This window comes from Coregonus lavaretus, assembly GCF_964263955.1.
Source record: "Coregonus lavaretus genome assembly, chromosome: 32".
Taxonomy (NCBI): domain Eukaryota; kingdom Metazoa; phylum Chordata; class Actinopteri; order Salmoniformes; family Salmonidae; genus Coregonus; species Coregonus lavaretus.
The window spans coordinates 24,489,523-24,508,489 of record NC_140019.1 but is presented as its reverse complement, the minus strand read 5'-3'; the positions used below and the strand labels follow the sequence as shown (position 1 = coordinate 24,508,489).

The following is an 18,967-nucleotide window of genomic DNA, read 5'->3' as shown; positions in this document are numbered from 1 at the left end:
GTTCCTCATTTGGTAAAACACTTCGCTTTGTGGGTTAAAGTAGTCGCTTACGTTTCAAGTCAATTGATACAACTTCACTGGAGTCACTGATGTCACTTTTATTGAGACCAAAGAAAATCCTATAAGTAAAACCCTTTATTCTTGTGATAATAGTATTCATATGTGTTCATAAGGGTAAAGTACAGGACAGCACCAAAGCAGGTGTTACTGATGTAGGTGGTCATATAAACCAGTCTGAAGACGTTATGGTTTTTATAAGCCAGAAGAGAGCAGCTTTAAGCCTAAAGCGACTGTTGAATAATATGCAGAGTTTTCATGGAGAAAGAGAAATGTTATGACTCAATACGTCAACTGTAATTGTTTTAGCTGGATTTCTTCATCCAGCAGCTGAGTGTCCATAATAATCTTAGAACCAGGGGTAGCAATAAGTTGCATGATTGCTAAATGCTAATATGGCTGGGTTTATCCATGATCTCCATACTCAGCAATTATACCGTATTAATGTGCATTATGCTTAATAAGGAGTTTAAGCTATACAGGCCTGTCACAGGCAAGGTGTTACTTGAGAGATGTTTTCTTTGTATGTGTCCTATTACTTGGCATTGCCTATGGCAGCCTTCCCTTGGGACCAAAGTTGGTTATCATCTATAGCAGAGTTTCAAGACTACTAAACACTTGGACAAGAGCTGATGACGGGGCTGATGCGAATATCCTTTGAATGTCAAATGTAAATATACATATTATAATTATATTATATGATAATACTATAATTTCATGTACATACAGTATGATAATTATCACACCCAGTTTCCTATGCAATACTGCCACAATGTTATCAACTGCTGTCAGTAGTAACATCCATTAACATGCCTCGTTTCAGAGGGACCATAGCAAAGAGGACAAAACACAATGGATTCTTAAAATACGATTTTTTAATATTACTTATTATCATAAAGATATATTTACACACTTTACAGAAATAGAAAATAAAAACACAAAGCTACGCATGAAAGGAAAAATAAAAGAAGTACTCCAAGAGCTAAAGCTTATATTTTATAAATTAGAAACCAAAAGTTCAAATATGTACACAGTATTTCAACCATTTCTGACACTTGTTTTATCCATTTATTTATTTATGTATTTTTTTTGCCCAGTTCAACATCAAAACAGAGACAGGGACTGTACATTTGGCCTGGTGAATAATATGAGCACACACCTTAGACAGAAGTGAAGAAGTTCAGCTGTAATACATTGTTTTTTAACCGCAGTTTGCTTGTGACCTAGTAAGTAACACTGTTGCAATGGCATGTAAGCCTACAGACTCTGGAACTCTACTTCGAGTACTCTGAATGGTATTGGTGGTGGACCCAGTCAATGGGAGGAGGGGCCTGCTCTATTCTGGAATCGGAAGTTCTCATTTGAGTCTGTGAGATAATGACAGATCATTCTCATGTCCCATGGGAGATCAAATCTAGTTATCCTTTGGGTGGCCCAGCCGGTGGGAATGTGTGAATGCATTGGAATTGATCCTGCAGACACCCTTACTCTGTATGTAATATAGGGCTTAGATGCATAAGGTAAAGCCATGGAATGTATTGCATGCTAGCTAAGTCGTTTTTTTTCCTCCTTGGCGGGTCGTGTTACGTTTTAAAAGGGGTTTTACTGTAGCTTGTCAAGAGCTGAGAGAAAGTGACCGCAAAACCTAGTGGTTTTGACTGACTGTTTGTAGGGACTGCCTACAGCTATAGTGAGACAGTGACCCCTGGCTAAGCTGGCGTTTTCATCACTAGCTTGCTAGCTGCTAGACTCCCTTCTCTTGTCTCGATCAGTCCTACACATTTAGCCCTCTGCTGATTCCTACTCCGTATACACTCCCAGCCAAATGCACATTTTGACAAGTGGAAAAGGTGTTGAACACAAAAGTGGTACATTCTTCTCGGGAACAAACATACCAGTGAGAACATGCTAACAAGTGCATAGGAACACTACTCAGGCCTAGTGATGTAATGAAGAAGAGGATTGAGAGGAAACAAGATGTTAGGATTGGAATCTCTTTTCTTGCGTAAGCTTTGCTGGAAAAGACCATTAAGGAAAATGGTTTTTGCTCTTGGAGCATTATGTATTGGTTTACCATTTCAGTTTGAGCTTGTCCCTCTACAATCTCCATTAACCTGATATGCAGGGGAGGGAGAAAACTCTCACGTGTCCATGACATATTGTTCTGTAGTCTACATTTTCTATTATTGTTTACGTCCACAAAAGATACAGCTGTATTCCACACTGTATTTTAAAAAAAATAAGCTTTGGACACCCAGCTAGACAAGAATCAGACGACAAAAAAATTGTCACAATACACTGGAAAGCCATTTCATATCAAGAAGAGACTTGTTTTTCAGGGTTTATTTTTCCAGCAGCATAATGGAATTGCAAAAGTGCAGCCTTGCGTGCCCGTACAGAGAGGTCTTGGGCCAAAGCCAGATGATTGATGGAGGTCATTGATATTGGGAGGCTTTGGATCATATGATATTTGGCTTTGGAAGTTTGGATCCAACTGATAACCATCATCAGGGTGGACTAGCAGTGATGTTGGCAGTTTGGGGAGACCAAGACTCAAATTGTACTCCACACATAAATATTGGGTTTGCTCAACTCCCCTGGAGGGGCAGCTTGGCTGGTGCAGATGGTGGGTATACATTCATGAAGAACAGTGCGGATACAGACGTTGCTTGGCTCCCTTAACACTTGCTTCTCAGACAGGAAAATAGTGATTTTAAACCCCTTATTTTGACCCAATCCAGCCCAACTCCTGTGGCTTAGAATGCCCATCCTCAGCTCCTACCCCAACCAACACTCTCCCCCAGCTCCTACCCCTACTAACTCTCTCCCCCAGCTCCTACCCCTACTAACTCTTTCCCCCAGCTCCTACCCCTACTAACTCTCTCCCCCAGCTCCTACCCCTACTAACTCTCTCCCCCAGCTCCTACCCCTACTAACTCTCTCTCCCCAGCTCCTACCCCAACCAACTCTCTCTCCCCAGCTCCTACCCCTACTAACTCTCTCCCCCAGCTCCTACCCCTACTAACTCTCTCTCCCCAGCTCCTACCCCAACCAACTCTCTCCTCCAGCTCCTACCCCTACTAACTCTCTCCCCCAGCTCCTACCCCAACCAACTCTCTCCTCTAGCTCCTACCCCTACTAACTCTCTCCTCCAGCTCCTACCCCAACCAACTCTCTCCTCCAGCTCCTACCCCAACCAACTCTCTCCTCCAGCTCCTACCAATACTAACTCTCTCCTCCAGCTCCTACTAACTCTAAATAACTCTCTCCTCCAGCTCCTACCAATACTAACTCTCTCCCTGCATAATAATAGTTGAGACACCCTGAGCAAAAGCTGTCTAATTTCAAAGGAGCATTAATGAAATCTACATCTCTGTCTGAGAGGGTATGAAATAATCATTGTGCGACTAAAATTGTTACTTCACAGTGCCCTAAGATGTTTAATCAAGGTGAGCTTGTCTGGGTGAGTTACCACTGTGATTTGAGATGCTCTCTTATTAAGAGCTTCTCATGATGGGAGGCAGAGTTGCTGGGAAACTGCTTTTTAATTCCAATCAGGGTGAGAAATAGCAATGGGGGAAGATAACATATTGGAACTCTAGGTTGAAACCAAGCAGGTTACAAAACGAAGTTCCAATTTCCTTTCCTGGCCACATTGAAAGCATTTTGTTGGATGATTGGTAACAGTCTAGTAGTGAAAGCCATTCTTACTGTAGTTGAAGCCAGATTTGGATTAAGAGACCAACCGAAAAACAGATTTTCAACATCCCTCCCACACCTAATAGCAAACTGGATGCTGATTGGATGGCATCTGCTCTACAGGTCCCAATTGTAGTGTGTTAAATAGTTAGATAGATCTGCAAGGGGTTTAGGGTTGGAGAGGGGGAAGGGTGTGGTTCCCATCTAAACCAATTAGACAATAAGCTCAGGCTGTGAGTGGCCCCAGCCTAGGGGAAGGGCCCATCTGAGAGAGATTAGCCATGGGATTTAATGAACATCATGATCAAAGCCATGACCACCTGTGTGTGGAAGCGCAAGCTAAAAAGGCAACTGTACCCAACAGGGGGATAAAGAACCATAATGACTTAGCAAGGACTGAGTCTGGATACATGGCTATAGTGGTTTTCTACATAGGCAGGGAGAGCAAAGGTACAGTGTATGGCAATATGCTTGTCATATAGAAATGTTTGTGTTTTTTAAATAAATGCGCAAAATAGAGATTGCTCTGGTACAGGCTTCTATCACAGCACCCTGAGAAAAAAATTAATGAAAATAGAAAAACATCTTAACAAAACAGTAATATATTCCAGTACGATGGAAAGGCATAGCACATTCCATCAATCAAAGATCTCGGTCAAAGGGTCGAAACCAGCCTCGCGCTAAACAGTCAGAGAAGAGAGCACTATTGGTAGGCTGAGTATGGTTGTATATTTACTGAGCTGACAGCATGTCTCTGCTTGAAAAGTGTTTTTGTTCTAATTTAAATGTCCTCCTTGCTACCACTGCCTATAATTGGGATTTGTCTTGTGTCTAGAAATGTATGGTAATGCATATGTGTCAGTGTTATCCAGGCTTCAAACAAGAGGTCATGTGTTTCTCATTTCTCTCTTTCGCTCCTTCCTTCCTGGCAGCATTGTGGAGTAGGTTATTATTTGGCACTTCATTAAAAGGCGAGGGAGTCTGTTGTTCAGAGAGCAGACCAGACCAGTCCTGCCAGTTAACAGTCGTGTAGAGCAGCTGCTGGGGGCCGGGGATTGGGAATGGGATTGGGAATGGGATTGGGATTTGGGATCAGAGGACTCTTATCCCAGGTGGGACACTGTGTCTGTAACCTTGGGAAAATTGCTTAACCCCCATAAAGAGCTTTGGATTAAAGGATCTCCCAGGTGAAATAATTATTGTGATGCTTACAGCAGATTGTTTTGATTATATGTGCTGAAATGAACATTAAATAAAAAGGTAATGATTTTGGCCTTTGTCTAGTTTCTGTAAGGAAAACCTCGGATTGACTTTTGCTGCAGACAGGTGACAATATCTTGTGTGAATTTGCTAACCTGGCTTCAATGGATCTGCCAAACTCGAAACATATAGAAGTCAACTTTTGGAACTCTGCCACTGCCTTTCCTCACTATCATCACCTGTTCATTAGTAAAACCAGTAGTAGCTGCACAGTAATGGAACTAATGACTGTGGTCACCTTGGATCTGAGAGGATGGGAATACCACACCATGGAGAAGTGACTGAGGCTTTAAGACTACGACTGGAACCATGCTCCCCGTCAACCACCACACGTCATGCAAAGTGTGCGACACCGAGGAGACCAGCTACTGTATGACAGGGCTCTAGAAAGCAAATTATAGAAAACACTTGGGGGAGGAGACAGAGATAGGGAGCAAGGGAGTGAGTGAGAGAGACAGAGAAATATAATCTGATCGCTTGGGCTCAGTACCCTCCCACCCCTTTCCCTGCCCCCAATTCTTCTTAGGGCTGAGGGTGATAGGCTTGTCCTGATTGTTTTGTGGACAGAAAATAGTTGCTTGAAGAACCAGCAGGTGCTATGGGACATCACTCTTCAGGCTGGGCAAGCGTAGGCCCCTTCGTTGCAAGGCCCCCCAAGGCAAAGGAAGAGCATAGAAATCAGAACGTGGGGGTGGGCAGTCGAAGCAGTGCCTGCAAAACAAAAACAGAGATGACAAAAGTGCCATAAGTCCAGTGCAGTTTTCATGAACATTTATGTGAGTCATGCAGCCATTTTGTTTCCCCCTTACAATAGGAAGCTCTCTGGTATGCAGGGTTGGTTGGTGTACTTTTCAGAAAATAATTTGTTCTCGAGTTAAATAATGCAGTGTTTGACTGGAAAGTAATGTTGAATCAAATCGCCCTCAAACACAAACATATAACCAGCTGATTCAAACTCAGGGATCGTAGTTTACTGTCTGAAAGGGGGAAGGAAACAAATGAACTAAACCATTGTGGAAAAGAACACTACCTGTGTTTCTTGTACTATGCTGACTGCATTGGATCACTTCCTGTCAATGAGACAATCTTTTATCTTTCCCTGGCCTTTTATCTTTTCTGTTGTATGATAATTCAGAGAGATTTTAGATGGCTAGTGCTCTCAGCGAGCTTTGTTGCACAACAACAGGGTTCATTGATTGATAAGAGCATGCTCTTGTTTCCAGGTTGCGTATTTCTGTGGTTGTGTAATGCCAGTGTACTGATGCGTATCTGCTCATCCTATGTGTCCTTGTTTGTGTTGGTACTCTGTTTGTTTTCTCGACGGTATGATCTCAGCATGGTAGACCCCTCAGGTAAGATCTTCTGAATGTATCAGAGAGTCAGTGTCAGGGGTGAAAAGTCACAGTCTCTATATTGTTTTGATAGAGAGCTAACCGTAGGAATCATTTCCCAAGCTATCTCACATGGAGGCTCCCTAAAAACATGCTTTTGATGCAATACTGTCGTTCTAAAGGTTCGTAATCCTGTAGCACCTCTTCAGCTCGGAGACTCAACAGGATCTCAAATGGATGACCCGGGATACTGTCTCCTCTAATATTTCCGCACATCTGGATTGTGTAACCACAAGTTAGTTCACCTCTCTCTTGCCTGAGGTGTCAGAATATAATGGATGAGCTGCCTTTGACACTGAAATGGAGGGAGGTGGAGGTTGTGGTTCTGGTGCGGTTTAAGTGGAGTGATCGATATTGTCGAGTGAAGCACCTTCCCTACTCATAACGTTCATTAATTTGGGCCAATTATGACTTGGATCCATAGCCTGGCATATAACTCGTGCCTCCGTTGAACTCGGTCGAGCTTAGATCTTTCCTCTAGGGTGAAACAATGTGCTGCTCCAGCTGTTTCTCAAGAATTGCTTCCTACAATCAGAAGAAGCAGAGGGAAAAAAAGGCGGAGACATGAACAAAGACAGAGTGGTCTCAATGTGACCTGCCGGCTAGATCCCTGCTGGTTATCAGGCCTCGTGAAGAGTTAATTCCCCCAGTCAGACTGCACTCGGCTGGGAATGGATGAACTGTGGGGGTATATGGTTCTTCTCACATACTGGATATTAGTGGTACAGGCCCAAGACTCAAATGTAGAACCTCAATCATATGTAGATCTTTTTGTTAAATGAAGCCCTTACTAAGAGAATGTTTCATATATTCTCCAGTTCAGTTGATGAAATTAGGTTCATCATTCTAAAGGGCTTTGATGGCTTCATCATGGGCTCAATGGAGGACAGTAGACAATGCCATCCTCCTATAGGCTCTTCTAACTTTCTAAAACCAAGGCAGACTAATGGCTTGATTGGCATATAATATAATATAATATGCCATTTAGCAGACGCTTTTATCCAAAGCGACTTACAGTCATGCGTGCATACATTTATGCTGGTCAGGTTGAGCTAACTGGCATGCCTTCCTATGGGGATGCAGAACTTTGGAGGGAAAAATCTCTGAATGAGGTGAACTATGAACTTAGCAAGGCGAGAGGAACAGGAGAGGAAAGAGAACAAAAACAGAAATCTTCGTCTTGTTGTGATTGAAGTGCCGTTTGTGGTGAAAGCATTGTGAGTCAGTGAGCCGTTCCCCTTTTATAGAGCTCCACCAACTTCCTGAAGCTTCCCTCATTGTGCAGCCGCCATTCTGGTACTGAAAACAAGCCATTGACCGCTCAACACCCAGAGAGAATGCTAACATTTTATTGGCTGTGCATAGCATTGAACCTTCAAGGTCCTGTGTTGTCCCACGAGCACAGTGTGCCCTAGCTCTGGTCTGGCTCTTTGTTTGCACCTTTGTGCCTCTACATCTGAAGTTCCCTTGGAGAGGAGTGGAGAAGAGAGGAGAGTCAAAATAATTCTCACTCCTTCTAAAAATGCTACAAAAAACAATAACAATAATAATTCGCTATAGGTTGTAAAACCCATGTGAGGACTAAAGCAAGTGGAGCTTCTCACCTTCTTGAGCTTTCATCCACTTCCCTTTTAAACTGATTAAGCATGCCTTTAAGGGAATGACACATCTGTCTCTTCCCAAGCAGCCTCTAGTACTGGGGGTAATTTATGGCAGGCTGGTGTTGTGTGGTTGGCACCTCCTGCAGGGGTGTTGTACCCTGCCAAGCTCCCCCTGTCTCTCATGGGGTCTGGGAGAGATGTGAATGGGTCCTGGTCTCCTCACTCCATGGCAGTTCATGCACATGCTTGGGTGAATGGCCCTCCATTCAAGACCCTCATGGTAGAACCTACCTTCTCCAGTAGGTCAACACTGAGGCTTTAGAATTCTAGCTCTGATTACGTATATATTGAGCAAGGGGACTGAATGTCTGCTCAGATGCTAGCTGTGCTCTTGTGTGATTGTCTTGAGTGCTATTTCTTCCATAAAACCTGCTTGGAGTTAATTGAATGACACAGGGTCTGTTTTTGTAATGGCGTTGATAATTGTGTGCAGCCAGTGCCTGTAGAAGGTGAAACTACAATATTTTCACACATTGTGGGATGAAAGATGTTTCACATAAAGCCTTGTTTTTCTTGACAGAAAGTCAAATATTCTTTCATGTGAAAGATACACTACAGTGGTGCAGCTATGAAAGATACACTACCGTGGTGCAGCTATGAAACTCAACCCCATTAAGTATTGTCTTTGGTAAATGGTTTTAATTGACTTTATCAGATTGATGGAAATGTTTGTTCCTCTACAGTTGACTCACGCAGATGACGTTTCTGAGTATAATCGACCTCCCTCAAAAACTAATATATTAGGTTTCACTGTGTAAACAACACTTCTGGGGTAAGATGAAGATGTTAGACCAGTAGGCTAAAGTCCAATAATCTCGTAAGGACGTGCTGTTTGTCTGTGCCAACAATAACGTCCCTGTGTTGTGGTTGACTTGAGAGGGGAGGACGTGATAGCCATTAACAGATGTACTTTCCTTCCTGTTACAGTTTGACTTTTCCACACGCTGTCTAAACATGCTGAGTGATACGGCCAAGAGAGGGATCAGTCTTGAAGACCGGATCTCACACTTTACCTTAGTTGTTATCATCAGCCCTGATTACCAGAGGGTAAGAGATTCTCTTGAAATTGAATGAAATTTGGCATCAGGGGCCAAAGTTGATTCAATGATAGCCTCTGCATGAGACGTGTGGTGCGGTATGGGACTCACTTTGCTCTAGAACGGCATGGGGCCCTTGTGGGAGAGACGGGGTCGTGGGCGTCTCCTCTTCCAGCCGGCTGGTCTGTGGCTCTGGCTGCCCCTGCCGGGGTTCTGCTGGACCAGCCTTCTCACGCCGCCCGCCTCTTCTAGTGCTGTGCCATGCTCCGTGGAGGCCATGATGAGACCTGTAGAATGACAAGAAACTCTCGTTAGCACCCCAAAATGGCCACCACTATACACATGTACTGTAGCCTATCAATGAGTTTCACTCCTTCTATCCTCAGCTAGAGTATCTCATTTTATTGAGAACTCTGGGATCTCAGACATGTGTACATAAGACACAAACATGGATAAGAGCTATAGCAGATGAGGCCATCAAAGATATGCAAAGATAACGTGTGTGTGTGGGCCTCTCTTAGCCCACCGATACGTTGAAGTTCATCAAGTCGATGTGGTGGAACCAAAACACAGCAGATGTAGCTCGACCTCGGTGAGAAACTCAAACCCTAGTGTCTCATGTCCCTAGTGTCTCGTCTCTAGTGTTTCATGTCCCTAGTGTCTCATGTCCCTAGTGTCTCATGTCCCTAGTGTCACATGTCCCTAGTGTCGCATGTTTCATGTCCCTAGTGTCTCATGTCCCTAGTGTCTCATGTCCCTAGTGTCTCATGTCCCTAGAGTCTCATGTTCCTCTCTCACCAGGTTTGGTGGAGGTGCATCCCACGGCACCCTGTGTTTGACCCAAGATTACAGTGTTTGTGTGTGTGTGTGTGTGTGTGTGTGTGTGTGTGTGTGTGTGTGTGTGTGTGTGTCATAGAGTGATCCCAGATGTTTCCAGTCATCTCTCAATAAGTGTGGTTTGATCCTTTAAGCCCATCTACTCCAAATTATTTGATCCACTTCAGTGTCTCCATAACCTCTTCAACCTTTTTGCAAACACAGACGTTCTCGAGGGAGTACAGACTTCCAAGGGTTTTTTGTCATGTATTTTGGTACCGTTATATGATATTTAATGTAGGTGATCTTTCACCACACATTCATTGCTTTAGTCCCATGACATTTCAGTAGGCCTACTTAGCTTATTTTGACTTTTTATGTGATCCTGTCAAAAAGATTGAATGTCTCAAAGTGGAAGATTCTAGTAACTAAGAGATGGATGAAATCAACTCAGCAAGATCATGGAGACTTAATTAATTTACAATTTAATTTTAATTAACTGAACAAGTTGACAACCTCATAAAAATGCTTAGTCATACATCAATCACAACACTTGTTTCCGACCCAGTGAAAAAAATGTGGCTGTTAAATCTAGGCTACACTTTGTTTACCAGAATTGGTCACACATTTCCGTTCTCAACTTCATTTCAGTCCGAAAACCAAAGATGCATCTGCGTTCCTAAAAGAGACATCTTTCGCTGAGAGACACAGAAATACCTTTCACAAAAAAATAAACTACAATTCCCATTAGACTTTTCCTTTCAAAACCCTGAGTGACATCACTCACATGGGTCATGACATTCCAGGCTCCTCCCATGGGGAGAGACTGGCACAATTTTTAGAATTCTCCTGGGAAGAACCTTCTTTGGGTTTGATGTCTTCTCCTAGACTGGCACTCCTTAAGACAACTTGTCTACATCCTCCCATAGAGGTGGGAGAAGCAGTCAAAGTCTTGATGACGCTAGGCTCCAGTGATTCCTCTAATTGACTAGGTTTATGGAAAGTGTCGGGAGACCCTCCCTGACATCTCCCCATTTCTACTTACTTCATCCAGCACATCAAAACACAACTGCAGCTTGTGAGACTGATACATCAACTAGCCAGAGCTGTTAATGGGGTGGTGGATGGTGGGTCCTCATCCTCTGACAAGGAGCTTTTAGAATAGGGTTGAACTAACACCTCTCTGCTGCATTATACTGTACCAGCTGACCCCTTATCCAGCTGAGAGGTAAACTCATTTGAATGGGGAACAGCTTTTTCCTGATCTGAATTCATTATCCACACGCCATTACAGTGAAAGCACACGTTTCTGCACACATACCAAGTACAATGGTTGAACCCCCACCGTTCTTTTACACTTGACATACATTGACCATATTCTAAACAGTTTAGAATGATATTAGAATCGGGAAATAGAGAGAGCACCACGATTTGAAGGGTTTTACACAATGGTGAATTGCCGTTATTGTACCAGAATGCAAGTGTTTCATTTTCTAATGTTTTCAATATATATCCCCATGAAATACACTATACATACAAAAGTATGTGGACCCCTTCAAATTAGTGGATTCTGCTTTTTCAGCCACACCCATTGCTGACCGGTGTATAAAATCAAGCACGCAGCCATGCAATCTCCATAGACAAACATTGGCAGTAGAATGGCCTTACTGAAAAGCTCAGTGACTTTCAATGTGGCACCGTCATTGGATGTCACCTTTCCAACAAGTCAGTTTATCAAATTTCTGACCTGCTAGAGCTGCCCCGGTCAACTGTAAGTGCTGTTATTGTGAAGAGGAAATGTCTAGGAGCAACAACGGCTCAGCCGCGATGTGGTAGGCCACACAAGCTCATAGAACAGGACCGCCGAGTGCTGAAGCGCGTAGCGCGTAAAAATCGTCTGTCCTCTGTTGCAACACTTACTACCGAGTTCCAAACTGCCTCTGGAAGCAACGTCAGCACAAGAACTGTTCATTGGGGGCTTCATGAAATGGGTTTCCATGGCCGAGCAGCCGCACACAAGCCTAATATAACCATGCGCAATGCCAAACGTTAGCTGGAGTGGTGTAAAGCTCGCCGCCATTGGACTCTGGAGCAGTGGAAACGTTTTCTCTGGAGTGATGAATCACGGTTCATCATCTGGCAGTCCGACGGACAAATCTAGGTTTGGCGGATGCCAGGAGAACGCTACCTGCCAACTGTAATGTTTGGTGGATGAGGAATAATGGTATGGGCCTGTTTTTCATGGTTTGGGCTAGGCCCCTTAGTTCCAGTGAAGGGAAATCTTAGCACTACAGCATACAATGACATTCTAGATATTTCTGTGCTTCCAACTTTGTTGCAACAGTTTGGGGAAGACCTTTTCCTGTTTCAACATGACAATGCCCCCGTGCACAAAGCGAGGTCCATACAGAAATGGTTTGTCGAGATCGGTGTAGAAGAACTTGACCGGCCTTCACAGAGCCCTGACCTCAACCCCATCAAACACCTTTGGGATGAATTGGGACGCCGACTGCGAGCCAGGCCTAATTGCCCAACAACAGTGCCCGATCTCACTAATGCTCTTGTGGCCGAATGGATGCAAGTCCCCGCAGCAATGTTCCAACATCTAGTGGAAAGCCTTCCCAGAAGAGTGGAGGCTGTTATAGCAGCAAAGGGGGGACCAACTCCATATTAATGTCCATGATTTTGGAATGAGATGTTCGATGAGCAGGTGTCCACATACATTTGGTCATGTAGTGTACCAGATGTCTCAAGTTCTATTTCCTGGGCTAATCTACTTCTGGGCACATATTACATATTTGCAGGGGAACAGTGGGCTAATTCATTTGCACTGGGAGAAAAGGCTCTGTTGCATATTTCAGCATCTAAAACCCATCTTCCCCCAAGCTCTCTAAACTATGTATTATCCTGTTGTTATTGTACCAGATAGAGGATAAGGGAAGTTTACACATTCTGTCAGCATTCAGCTAATTTCTTTCTAATCTAGGGGGTTTAACATGTAAAAAACGTATCCATATGTGAGCCACTTTTGTTCCTGACAGGAGCTCCCCACCTCAAGGACGAGGTGGCAGCCATCCAAATTGCATAAGACCTTCTAATTGAGGCCCAGCTCAGAGTAATCATTTGTTACTGAATATTTTATCTCCGTAATCAAAAAACACTATCTTATTGCTGTGAAATTGAACCCAGCATATGTAGCATCCCATTTGATCTTTCCCCCTGTGGGATTCCCATGTACATGATAAGCGGGTAAGGAAGCAATATGGCCGAGATAAGATATTTCTCACGATACCACCCCTCCTTATCTCAACATCTGACCCCAGAGCCCAGGGGTTGCCCTCATCACAACCAAACCCAGATGCTTCTTCCCCCTCCTGGTAATTCCTTAATTAAACTTTAATAAAGTGGGAATTTCTGGAATGCTGGAAATAATGCAGCTAAGGCTGCCACCTCTCCAGACTTATCCGAGAGGGAAGTGGTGAGAGAGAGGGAGAAAGAGAGAGGGAGGAAGAGAGAGAGAAGAAGAGCTGTGTCACAAACTGGCCTGTTTCCAGGCTTAATGATGAATCACCAGTCGGCTGCTATCTAATTCCCTTTCCCTCGCTTCACCACCCTCCTTAGGTACCATCCATTATGTTGCCTTTTTCACAGGCTTGGCTCTCTCTGTCATTCCAGACCCGGCCGATACACAGCGTTTATGACAGCCCTTCCCTGTCAATTCCCCTGCAGCCCCATCACCTGGGCAGAGTTGTCTCCCAGCGCTTGTCTGTCTGTCAGAGAGAGAGGGGCGGAGTAGGGAAAAATGGATGCCTGCTGGTCTGATGCCAAGTTTATCGATCGATCGCCTCATGGGTAAAATGTATATCACATTGCCGCCTGAGACGTGGTTTGTCGATGGGGGGAAACGCACAGGGAACGGAGAATGAGGCACCATTTCTTTAGTAGAGAAAAGCTGGTTTGTGTAGAATGCCAGGAGGGACCACATAACACATCTCTGGCCTTAACTCAGTCACCAGGAAATATGAGATTAGATGTCCTTCCAGGTCAACGAGTAAACTACCAACAGGTGAGAAGGCTGATTATTTATGGATACAGACTCAACAAGACTCCTCAAGAGTGACTCTGAAATTGAATCCTTGCTGTGTTTAATTGTCTGTGTGTAACAGTGAATTAATACACCGTTTCAACTAATCTTATGTTTGTTTACTGGAATAGTCTTGACTAATTGCTCAGCTACACTGATTATGAATCAATTGTGCACCGTGTCATCGATTCACTTCCACAGTTCGCAGAGCGATTGGAAAACATTGCCTCTCCCTCGGTTTTCTCTCTTTGCTCATCTGTCCCTCCCTCCATCCCTCCTTCCTCCTACTCCACACCCTGCATCTTGCTCTCCGTTCTCCCCTTCCGTGAAGCAGAGGCCGAGGCAGCCTGAGAGGCCCTTGATGTGTAAACAAGCAGCTGCCACAGAGTGGAAACGAGAGCATCGGACTGGAACGGGGCTCTGCTCTGCAGTAACCATGGCAAAGAGCAGAGTGGAGGAGATGAGAGAAGACAACAGGAGAGGAGAGAGGAAAGAGGAGAGGAGAACAGAAGACATGAGAAGAGGAGAGAACCACCAGCATTGCCTGGTAAAACACTGGCTCCAGTGCCTAGCCGCATGATGCCACCTCTTCCATGGAGCATCATCAGGCTCATAATTGATACTGGCAATGGCTAAGTGCCTCATGTCACGGGTGATGCAATGTAATAATGAGCTCCATATATTCAGCCAGAGATTAATGTTCTGTTCAAAACCTACTGAGCCAGAGGCCCATGTTCAGTGCAGCTTACAGTTACAGCATGTCCCTTTTCCATGGAAGGAATAACCACTGCAGAACAGCTTTATATGTCATGGTATTCCACTTAGCTGAGAAAAAAAGAGCCATCTTCTCTGAATGTGCCAAAACAGTTTATTATGTGTATGTAATATCAACACCACCTGCAGCATTTTATACATAGCATTGTATATACATAGTCTGTAGCTGTAATATACAGAGAATTGAGACTGTTTGTTTTGTAACTAATTACATGAATGAGCCTGGGTGATCCTTATGGGTAATACTGCTCTGAAGTGTTTGTGTGAGAGTAAGAATAAATACCCTAGGATTGTAGCCATGGTTATTAGTGTGATGTGAAAGGAGCGAGCCCAGATTGTCTCCAGCCAGCGATTCCCTGTCTGTTTAGTACTCCCACAGACATGGTAACCTACAGACCCAGACACACCCCGGATACTGTGCCCAGGGATGCACCCTCCAGGAGCACATATGGGGATCAAGAATGTTTAGGCAGAAATGAGACGTGTTAATCATGCCCGTACATACAAGACAACCCATTCTCCTAGTTTAGCTAGCTTAGCAATAGCAAATCGTCTGCTGATGCTGCTATAGTATGGTGGTGGATTTGCTAGCCGACCGCTAGCCCACGTTTGGCCTTTACCTCTACCGCTACCTCAGAAATGTAAATGCAGTGGAGGAAGCAGACACCCCTGCCCTGTTCAGCATTCAGAATGGACTGCCTCCATTCTGAAATATTCAGCCTTTTGAAGCCGGAGTCTGTCAGTGTGCTGCTTATCGCATGCCTACCAGTAACTCTGGGCTTTGGCAGAAACTGGTACCAATCTCTAACTGACTTTCAGACCCACGTTACCATGGCAGCCACTGTGAAAGGCACTCAGAGAGCAAAAAGAATGACATTGTCAGTTGGAATGGATCAGCTTTCCCAGTTTACAAATTTCAGCACACGAGTCCTGAATCAATGATTAGCCTGACCAGGCCGCTTCTTTTTTTTTACCCTTCCCCCGGAAAAGAGAGGGCTTGGGCCCTGTGTGTGTCTCGTTTGTTTTCATGGTGAGCAGAGTGTTCCAAGCAGTGTGTTCCACTGATGCTTGACCCTGTTTGATATGCAACATCTTGTCTGGGATAATACTGGGCTTGTGGTGGTGAAATGAAGGCCGGCTTTGTCCCTGGCCACACCCTAGAGGAAATGAAAGTGCATGAAACGTTGCGCCCGCGCTAACTTAACCCCCTTTCTAAGCTCTACTAACTGTCACCCACTAAAGTTGAGGGCTCAAAACAAATTAAAAACGCATTTCACAGACCACACTGTTTCTGCATTTGTCCCTTTGAGCCCCCCTTACCCCTTATGTTGGCTGTGAAGTTGCAGCCCTTTGAGAGAACTACACATACTCCCAAATTAGCGAGCGTGTTTCGTGATGTGTGAGACGCGGCAGCCTGCTCTGGTAGCTATGATGAGAGCGTTGCGTGTTCAAAGGGCCTGGGGCGGAAGGGACAACTAATGGCGCAATGGAGTCCGACACTGGACCGTTGCCTGCCTGCCTGCCAGCCTGCCTTCATTCATCCACCATCCCACTCAAGGGACTGGGGTAAATCTGTGGCTAGGAGGTTACTGCAGGTTGGGGCCTTTAAATACATACAGGTGAAATCAGAGAGCCGATCATGCAAATCATCTTAAGTGAGATTTCTCCCTGAACTGGCTTCCAGGAGGTCAGCAGCCTGCTGTCTCAAAGAGGATTTAACCCCTCAAGTAGGATGGTAGCTATAGGCGCATGACGTTTCAGACCTTGATATTCCAGTCGGCAGTAGAGGGCTGAGGCCAGCACGGCGGTCGGTAGGGGTAGGCTAATCAGTGGGGAGGTGAGGTGAGTGCTTCCATCTGTATAGCCTTAATCTCCAGAGACAGCATGGCAAGGACAGAGGGATCCTCCACCCAACCGTTTCCATGGGCACGCTAATCAGATGTGAAGCACTAGCCCCTCCCCTCTCGTGTCATCACTGCCCCCCTGCTGTGAACCCACGTGCCCTCTCCCATCTTAGGGGAGGTGTGTTTGTGTGTGTGTGAAGCCAAAGGTTCACTGCAGCTCTGCTACTTTAGGGATCAGTGCCTCTCCCATAGGGTGGGCTTTAAAGGAAAATAGCGTCAACATTGCATCAGGTCAGGCTGTTTCTCAGCCAATGAGGGTATTTTGACGTCAGACATGGTTAGGTAAACAGCAAATGTACACATAGGTGAACAGCCAGTCAGCTACTGTTACCTGACTGGCAGACATCCTAGTAGAAACAGGATTTATGTCACTTGCATTTATAACAACATTAATATCAACTTTTGAGCTATACTTTTCTAAAAGGGTTTTATACACAAACTGTGGTATAGATAGCTGTCCCTTGGGTCACATTCTGTAATATAAAACGTACATATATAACCTTCTTCCGGTGTTTTGTTGACAAATGTGAATGAGGAGAATGAGAGCTGTAATAGTCTGGGGGGGGGGGGGGGATGAGAGCTGTAATAGTCTGGGGGGGGGGGGGCGAATGAGTGCTGTAATAGTCTGGGGGGGGGGGCGAATGAGAGCTGTAATAGTCTGGGGGGGGGGGGCCAATGAGAGCTGTAATAGTCTGAGGGGGGGGGAGAATGAGAGCTGTAATAGTCTGAGGGGGGGAATGAGAGCTGTAATAGTCTGGGGGGGGGGAGAATGAGAGCTGTAATAGTCTGGGGGGGGGGAATGAGAGCTGTAATAGTCTGAGGGTGGGGGGGAGAATGAGAGCTGTAATAGTCTGGGGGGGAGAATGAGAGCTGTAATAGTCTGAGGGGGGGGAGAATGAGAGCTGTAATAGTCTGAGGGGGGGAATGAGAGCTGTAATAGTCTGAGGGGGGGGGGGGGGGAGAATGAGAGCTGTAATAGTCTGGGGGGGAGAATGAGAGCTGTAATAGTCTGGGGGGGGGAATGAGAGCTGTAATAGTCTGAGGGTGGGGGGGAGAATGAGAGCTGTAATAGTCTGGGGGGGCGAATGAGAGCTGTAATAGTCTGAGGGGGGGGAGAATGAGAGCTGTAATAGTCTGGGGGGGGGGGGGTGGGAATGAGAGCTGTAATAGTCTGGGGGGGGGGAGAATGAGAGCTGTAATAGTCTGGGGGGGGGGGCGAATGAGTGCTGTAATAGTCTGGGGGGGGGGGCGAATGAGAGCTGTAATAGTCTGGGGGGGGGGCGAATGAGAGCTGTAATAGTCTGAGGGGGGGGGAGAATGAGAGCTGTAATAGTCTGAGGGGGGGAATGAGAGCTGTAATAGTCTGGGGGGGGGGGGGAGAATGAGAGCTGTAATAGTCTGAGGGTGGGGGGGAGAATGAGAGCTGTAATAGTCTGAGGGTGGGGGGGGAATGAGAGCTGTAATAGTCTGGGGGAGGGGGAATGAGAGCTGTAATAGTCTGAGGATGGGGGGGAGGATGAGAGCTGTAATAGTCTGAGGGTGGGGGGGAGAATGAGAGCTGTAATAGTCTGGGGGGGGGAGAATGAGAGCTGTAATAGTCTCTGAGGGTGGGGGGGAGAATGAGAGCTGTAATAGTCTCTGAGGGTGGGGGGGAGAATGAGAGCTGTAATAGTCTCTGAGGGTGGGGGGGGAGAATGAGAGCTGTAATAGTCTGAGGGGGGGGAGAATGAGAGCTGTAATAGTCTGGGGGGGAGAATGAGAGCTGTAATAGTCTGAGGGGGGGGGGAGAATGAGAGCTGTAATAGTCTGGGGGGGAGAATGAGAGCTGTAATAGTCTGAGGGTGGGGGGGAGAATGAGAGCTGTAATAGTCTGAGGGTGGGGGGGAGAATGAGAGCTGTAATAGTCTCTGAGGGTGGGGGGGAGAATGAGAGCTGTAATAGTCTGAGGGGGGGGGGGGACAGAATGAGAGCTGTAATAGTCTCTGAGGGTGGGGGGTACCTAGCAGTACCTAGTGCCAGCTGTGTCTTGCTTTGGACCAGGTTAATGGACTGTGTCCATGATGGTGCTGACTGTACTGTATGTTGGTTCAGCATTAATAAGGTCACAAAGTTGCCTTTGGTCATATTTTCATTCCTCTCTCTCTCTGTTTCACCGTATTCTAAAGTCCAGCTGCTCCTCAGCATATATTTCCAAGAGGTGAATTATGAATATCTGTCATGAAAGAACGAGATGGAACAAAACAATGTTTGGCTACAGGGAATGATGGGAAATTATAACTTTGAC

General features: G+C 45.4%; 1 protein-coding gene across 1 annotated transcript in view; it reads right to left on the bottom strand.

The window, feature by feature from the left end:
* Positions 1-912: 912 nt before the first annotated feature.
* Positions 913-18,967, bottom strand: part of LOC311107595 (apelin-like) — a 29,590-nt gene continuing 11,535 nt past the window's right edge. The window contains exons 2-3 of the mRNA XM_084150117.1: positions 9,217-9,392; positions 913-5,727 (exon numbers count right to left, since the gene is read on the bottom strand). Coding sequence (XP_084006243.1) covers positions 9,223-9,392 — 170 coding nt within the window. The 3' untranslated portion in view covers positions 913-5,727; positions 9,217-9,222. The remainder of the gene's footprint in view (positions 5,728-9,216; positions 9,393-18,967) is intronic.